The sequence below is a fragment of the Quercus robur genome, chromosome 5 (assembly GCF_932294415.1).
Source record: "Quercus robur chromosome 5, dhQueRobu3.1, whole genome shotgun sequence".
Classification (NCBI taxonomy): Eukaryota; Viridiplantae; Streptophyta; class Magnoliopsida; order Fagales; family Fagaceae; genus Quercus; species Quercus robur.
In genome coordinates this window covers 22,175,388-22,182,905 of record NC_065538.1, presented here as the reverse complement: position 1 = coordinate 22,182,905, position 7,518 = coordinate 22,175,388, and the positions used below count along the sequence as shown (strand labels likewise).

Below are 7,518 nucleotides of genomic sequence, written 5' to 3'. Positions count from 1 at the left end.
TTGGATTTTTTTTGCTTTGATACTATCACTATCGATTGTAGCCCAAAGAAGTTATTTGGACAACATGCTTGTCTATGGTTTACAGCATGCCATTTAAAGCAAAGAAGTTACGATGATATGTAAAAGTAAAATAATCTTATCTTATATAATAACAAACAATAATTAATTAGTGGAGGGGAAAGCACAAAAACTAATAATAGTATAGAAGTTGAAGTATATACAAGAGAGTTCTTAGCAACCTTGCATTAAAATAGTTAATATTAGTTGAGTAGTTTCAATGGTGTGGAGCTCAAGTATTGAAGTATAAATAGCTTCAAACCAAATGTGGTTACTATCATTTCGTACAACAAATTGGCAATAGAAAGGAAATAAAGAACAATAAGATGGGAAAGAATTTAAGCATTGCAACAATTTCCTTGCTATTGGTGTTGGCATCCACCAATGCCCAGCAAGTCTTTGATGTTAAATCATATGGAGCACAACCTAATGCTGATATTACCCAGGTATAAATATGTGTAGTGTAATCAACTATACTTAATTAACATGAAGAGCGTGTTCCAGTTAACTTAACTAGTAAAGCCTTTTAACTTTGAATAAGAGAACTTAGATTTAAACTCTGTTTACACTAGAAACTGATCGATGTCATGACTAGATGATAAAACATTAACATGCAAAATTATTATTATATACTGATTTTGATTTTTTATAATGTATTTAGGCTTTGACAAAAGCTTGGAAAGCTGCATGCGCAGTAGCAGGAAGTAAAGTTGTGATTTCAGTAGGGGCATACAAACTAGGTTTAGTGACTTTGTTGGGTCCATGCAAAGGTGCTATTGAGTTTAACCTTCAAGGAACCCTACAAGCTCCATCAGATGTTGCCTCCTTCAACGGTAAAGATGGTTGGGTTGTTTTTGAAAGTATCGACGGTCTCACTGTGTTAGGTGGAGGAGTTTTTGATGGCAAAGGACAACAAGCATGGCAAAAGAATAAGTGTAACAAAGACAAAAACTGCAATGTACTTCCTGTTGTAAGATTTCAATCTTAATTAATTAGCATTTACATTTCCATCATTTTTTACGTAGATATACATAGACACTACAACTTTACAAACTTAACCCCTTACGAAAAAATAATTCAAAGATATATATGTTAAATGATGTTTTACAAATAATTTGACAAGTTTTGTATAGTGATGTGTCACAACTTAAAAAAGAATTAATTTTAAAATTTATATATGAGAAAGTTTATGGAGTATGGACACAACATTTTGTGCCACAACACTATCCTGTGTGACTATAAGCGATAGAGAAAAAATAATGGATAAATCTAAAAGTGATAATTCACCAATCACAATCGCACATGTCATCTTTTGACAAAACTTGTGGTCTATGAAGAATTGTTCATAAACACCTTAGTTTGTAAGTTTTTATGTAATAATATTTGCTATGACTTTACCATTTTTTTTTTTTATATTGATTTAATGATCACATTTATTTACAAACAAATTTTTATTTATTTTTATATAATCAAAGAATTGTTAGCATTTTATTGATTAAAATGTTTTTAAATGAAACTCAAGAGCTCATATTTTGTGTTTTAGACAGAGAAAAAATAATGGATAAATCTAAAAGTGATAATTCACCAATCACAATCGCACATGTCATCTTTTGACAAAAACTTGTGGTCTATGAAGAATTGTTCATAAACACATTAGTTTGTAAGTTTTTATGTAATAATATTTGCTATGACTTTACCATTTTTCTTATTATTATTATTATTTTTTATTATTTAATGATCACATTTATTAACAAACAAATATTTATTTATTTATATATAATCAAAGAACCGTTAGCATTTTATTGATTAAAATGTTTTTAAATGAAACTCAAGCCCTCATATTTAGTGTTTTATTTTATCTAACTTGTAAACATGAACAGAATATAAGGTTCAACTACGTCACAAATTCAATAGTCCAAGACATTACATCGAAAGACAGCAAATTTTTTCACATCAACCTTTTTGAATGCAAGAAGTTGCAATTCCAACATGTTACCATAACTGCACCCGCAGATAGCCCCAACACCGATGGAATCCACATGGGAAGTTCATCTCAAATCACCATTACCGATGCCAATATTGGAACAGGTGATGATTGCATCTCCATTGGTGATGGAAACCAAGATGTTACTATTAACCAAGTAACTTGTGGACCTGGCCATGGTATTAGCATTGGAAGTCTTGGAAAGTACCAGAACGAACAACCTGTTTCAGGAATCAGAGTTACTGGTGCCACACTTAGCAATACAGATAATGGCATTAGAATCAAAACATGGCCTTCTTCCCCTTCTGGAGTTGCTTCTGATATACATTTCGAGAATGTTGTCATGAACAATGTTGCCAATCCTATCGTCATTGATCAAAACTACTGCCCAAACAATCAATGCTCAAACCAGGTTATTATAAACATCACAAATATATACATAAATTTTGATGTTAAAGGTTAAAAAAAGTAAAAATAATTACAAATACTAATATCAAATTCTTGGGTGCGCTTTTCTATTTTGTTTTCAGTCTCCCTCCAAAGTTAAGATCAGCAATGTTAGTTTCAAGAAAATTAGAGGCACTTCTTCAACAAAGGAAGCTGTGAATCTTATTTTCAGTAAGAGTGTACCATGCCAACAAGTGGTGCTTTCTGAAATTGATCTCGCATACAAGGGAGGTGGAGGATCTGCTACTTCCACTTGTACTAATGTCCAACCCGCTATTTCGGGCAAGCAGAACCCTCCTGCTTGTACCAAAAAATTTTAATGAAATGCTTCCCAAGCTGTTAAAACTAACGTAGAATGAACAAATTCTATTTGTAGATAGGTTATCGAGGTTCTATTCTAAATAAAATCTCATCTAACATGTTCCCTTTTTCTTTATTTAAATGAAATTGGGGAATTTTTCTTAGTTATTTTTTAAGTTGTTTAAGTCCAGCCTTTTGCTGAAATCTGCTATGATTTGTAGTGTTGTTGTAGATAGTATTTGTTCAATTATTGAAATTAAGATCATTCTTAATAAAAATAAAAAATTGTATTCAATTCTTGCTAAATGCTTTTTTTTCTTAAGTAATATTGTCCACCAATATTGTTAAGCATCTACTACCAATCCAATTTAGTACATAGTCGGGTAAGTAAACAAAAAAAAAATGAGCAAAATTTTATAGGTTTCAGTGATATTTTGATCATTTTAATGTTTAAGGGGGTATTTTGGTCTTTTTTAAGGTTTCAATGGTATTTTGGTCATTTTATGGGTTTAGGGAGGTATTTTGGTCATTGGTTTTAAGGGTATTTTGGTCATGTTCAATGTTATGGGGGTATTTTGGTCATTTTCTAGGTTTAGGGGGTAATTTTAAGGTTTCGGGGGTATTTATGTCATTTTTAGGTTTAGGAGGTATTTTGGTAATTTTGGAGGTTTTATAGGTATTTTGGTCTTTTTATTTTTTATTTTTTGGGTTTACACATTTTACTCATGGCAATTTTATTTTATTTTTTATTTTAAGAAGAAGTTGTATTAGTACTTAACTACTAATGTGAGAAAGAAATGTAGAGATGGGAAAAAAACAATTTAGTGGTAAAAAAAATGGTACGTTTGTGGGGGAGGGGAAAGTAGTTTTATTTTTTATATTTTTCAAAAAGGAGAAGCTGTATTAGTACTTGACAACTAACATGAGAGAGAAATGTGGAGGTGGGAGAAAATTTGTATTTTTGTTTTTTAATTTAGCTAAAAATTAGGAGTTTTTAAATTACTAATTTTACATGTCTAACCCTATAATTTAAGCCTTAACAACAGATGAATTTGAGGGTATTTTGGGCATCTAAATTAAAGATCTCAAATAGGAGAAACCCCTTAAATAGTAGTATAAATACGTGTTGAGTGTGTGAGTACCAAGCTAAACGGATCAATCTAACAGCATCAAAAATTTTTTATAGAAGGATTGGCATGTAGTTAGTGAGTCTGTGAAAGAGAGACTATTGAATAGGCTTTTGGTTTTGGTTGATAATGGTAATGCCTAGGGTTGTCCATGGGTTGGGTTGGGTTGATAAAATCAACCCAAACCCACCAACTTAAATAAGAACTAAACCCATCCAATTATTAATTGGGTAGTAACCCAATTAGACCTAATTAAAACTAATGTTAATTGGATTTTAATTGGGTATCCAATTAGACCCAAGTATCATTTCTACAAATTACCCAACTTCCCATTTAAACTTAATGCACACAATTGTGTTTCTTTATAAGTCAATATCTATCTATATTTTTCCTAAAAAAAATCTATATTTATCTATAACCTTTGTAGCTTGCTGAATCGATATAAGGGTTATGAGGAGAATAACACAAATCCCATTATATACCTGCACATTAATTATATATATATATATATATATATGATTGAGTTCATATTACACATAGTATAACTCTTAGAAATGTTACATCACCTAATAACTTATTATTAAATTCATATTTTGAAAATCCAACTGTTGAATTACATGTTCTATATGTTCTTAACATGCATGCCAATTTTCATATCAATTAGATGTAATTTGCCATTTAATCCAAAAACTCATCTTTTATGCATTATTTTAATCTACAAAAACTTGAATTTAAACAATTAATTGAAGACATGACTATTAATCTTTGATCACCTTGAAATTTGGCAAGTATGAAGAATATATGAAAGTAATGTAATCTAATGGTGGATTTTCAAAATTCATATCTAATTAAAAAATATTGAGTGGTGTAACATTGCTTAAAGTTACACCAAGTGTAACTTGAACCTGATGTGAACCCCGTCAAGAATAACGAGACCCAACAACGAAAGGGAACCCAAGATCGTTCTATGGACAGATTCAAATGGGAGACCTCGACCCGTTGTTTATGACAAACAAGAACCTCGGTATAAGGAAGACGCCACAAACGGTGGTGGAAACTCTGTTTGATAAGTCGAGATGAACGCCACAGGAATTCTCGATAAGTTCGAGTAGTTCTTCAAAGAACCAAAGAGAATAAACCTCACAAGTTTTATCAATAATATATGAAAAACGTTTACAGAATTAGATGACTATTTAAGGGCTCCTTAAAACTTGACAGACAAGAAAATATATTCTAAAAAAACTCCTAATTGATACCTAACCATATTAGGAATAAAGTTTGACCTAAAAAACATTAAATGCACCTAAAAATAAGGAAATAAATCACCTAAACCTAGAATAACGTTTTTTACATAGACCCAAAATATTTCATGCCAATTCTTAGCCTTGATCGGATCCTTCTAGAACTTGAATCAAGGTGATGATTTTTTGTTGCCCACGTGGATCATACTCAATGGGCCTCCACGAATTTTCTTGAGCCCATAACTCTTGGATGAGTCTGTTGAGTACATCCTTGAACTTCTTTGCTCGTGCTCTTGTAACCGGCCCAATTGGTACTTGAACGAGATCTTTCGAAACGGTGCCTTGATCTCCATCAAAACCCAACTCATATATATATATATATATATATATTGATTTTTATCCAACTTTATAGCTAAACCTTGTCATATATATATAAAAGCAGAGATCTCATGTAGGAGTACATGAGGTCTTGTCATGTGGTGTTGTAATTTTGCATTTTGCATTTTTTTTTTTTTTTTTTTTTTTTTTTTACAGTTACCCAAAAGTTTACATTAACTTTTTTTTACTATTATCTCAATAATTTTCGGAGCTTACACCATACATTTTCTCTCTTTTTCATGTCTTTTAGCATACAAACTCTTTTGGTATTAAAAAAAAAAGCTAAAAAAATAATAATTAAGGACTAATAATAATAACTAACCAAATAAAGCCTTAGGAAGAGATAGAGACACAAAAATCTTATGGATTGTTAAATGAAATGCACTATTTCACTATTACCAAAATAAAATACCTGAGATTGATAAAACATTTTTAAGAGAGAGAGAAAGAGGAATCTAAGAGGCCACCACCTCTATTGTACTGGCCTCCCACCACTATCAAATTGCTGAAATCCCTAAGAGTAATTTTTTTTTTCTTTTTAAATTAGAGACTTAAATATGATTTAGTTTTGAGTAATTTAGTTGGATAGTTTTTGTTTTGGATACATAAGTAAAGAGAATATTTGGTAAGCAATGTAAAGCCATATTCTAGTATGGTTTTAAATCATCTATAACACACAATCATACGCACTTGCCCACAGCATATTTTAGTGTTGCATTATTAATGAGTGGAAAACAATGAAAGAGTTAGATGTATTTTCATTTTATGGTATGCAATCGGTGAACACAACACAAATTAGTTAATTTTCATAGTCATGTTACTCTTTTGCATTTAGTTTTGGTTTTCATTATTAAAAAAACTCTTACCTTGAGAAAGCTACAAATTTAAATGTGCAGTGAAAATATTAAACTAATTTTTAATATCTCAAAATATATATATTTTCCTACTCTAATTTAGTTTACTTTTTCTTTTGTCCAACATTATTCAAAGATATTCACTATTATCTGTTAGAAACAAATGGTACGAGTAATATTCATATATCCTTCAATATTTTTTGGCACATTCTTGGTTTCCCTATCACCCACCACAACTAATTAAGGCATGGCAAATATGGCAACCGAATCAATATATCTAAAAGCTTCGTGCGTTAATGGCAAGTATGTTGGTTTGATGTGTCTTCATGTACTTCTTGTATTACTTCTCTCAAGCATTGTAACATCTTCGAAGTTCAAAGACGATCTTGGACACTTTACCAGGCTATCCTGGAACACTTCCATTCAAACTGGAAACTGGGTGAGTTTGTACATTAATTCTTCACTATTTTCATGAAGCACATTTGTCTTCTTTTTTTTCTTTTTTCTAATTTTCCATGGTTGTATGTATAATTGGAAATGTAACAATTGTGACAATGGCATTGTATAAGATATGTTGCAGTGGGGGAAACTGATGATTTAGAGCTATTCTACTATTTCGTTGAGTCACAAAGAAACCCAGTAAGAGACCCTCTTGTATATCACTCAACTTTAATTTATTTTCAATTCTCATACCTAAAAGAAAGAAATTTTGAAATTTTGTGTCTACCATTCAAAACCTTCAAAGAGACAATGGAAATGAAGAATGGTAGGAAAATGTATAATTTATATGACCTTTTTCCATAACTTGTTAAATTGGTTGTTAATAATTAATTCTTATCTTTTATGGATTTGCTCATGAAACGATAACATCATTGTTTCGAATTGTTTGTTCTTTTCCTGAACTCATTAAGAATAAATGAGGATTTTTTTTTTTTTTTTAGGGTGAAAGAAAAAAATGGGGCTCATGTGTGTAGTCATTGCCACATGCCCTGTGGTACATTGCCACTTGAGTCTTTTAGTAAACCTATGGGTACACCAATACCAATATGGCATGCTACTTCTCGACCCTATTACAACAATTAATGCATTTTGAAGTATAGATTAGTACTTAGTACTCAAACCCATGACCT

General features: G+C 30.9%; 1 protein-coding gene across 1 annotated transcript; it reads left to right on the top strand.

Moving 5' to 3' along the window:
- The first annotated feature begins 380 nt into the window (after positions 1-380).
- On the top strand, positions 381-2,808 carry LOC126727984 (exopolygalacturonase-like). The gene is made up of 4 exons (XM_050433875.1): positions 381-503; positions 719-1,027; positions 1,938-2,453; positions 2,572-2,808. Exons 1-4 carry the CDS (start codon positions 384-386, stop codon positions 2,806-2,808), a joined length of 1,182 nt encoding a protein of 393 aa, XP_050289832.1. The 5' UTR covers positions 381-383.
- The last annotated feature ends 4,710 nt before the right edge of the window (positions 2,809-7,518 follow it).

Bases quoted from the DNA above. Each gene is read 5' to 3' on its own strand.
- LOC126727984 (XM_050433875.1), top strand. From the start codon at position 384: ATGGGAAAGAATTTAAGCATTGCAACAATTTCCTTGCTATTGGTGTTG. The intron at 504-718 runs GTATAAATATGT...TAATGTATTTAG, and splicing joins CTAATGCTGATATTACCCAG to GCTTTGACAAAAGCTTGGAA. The intron at 2,454-2,571 runs GTTATTATAAAC...TTTTGTTTTCAG, and splicing joins ACAATCAATGCTCAAACCAG to TCTCCCTCCAAAGTTAAGAT.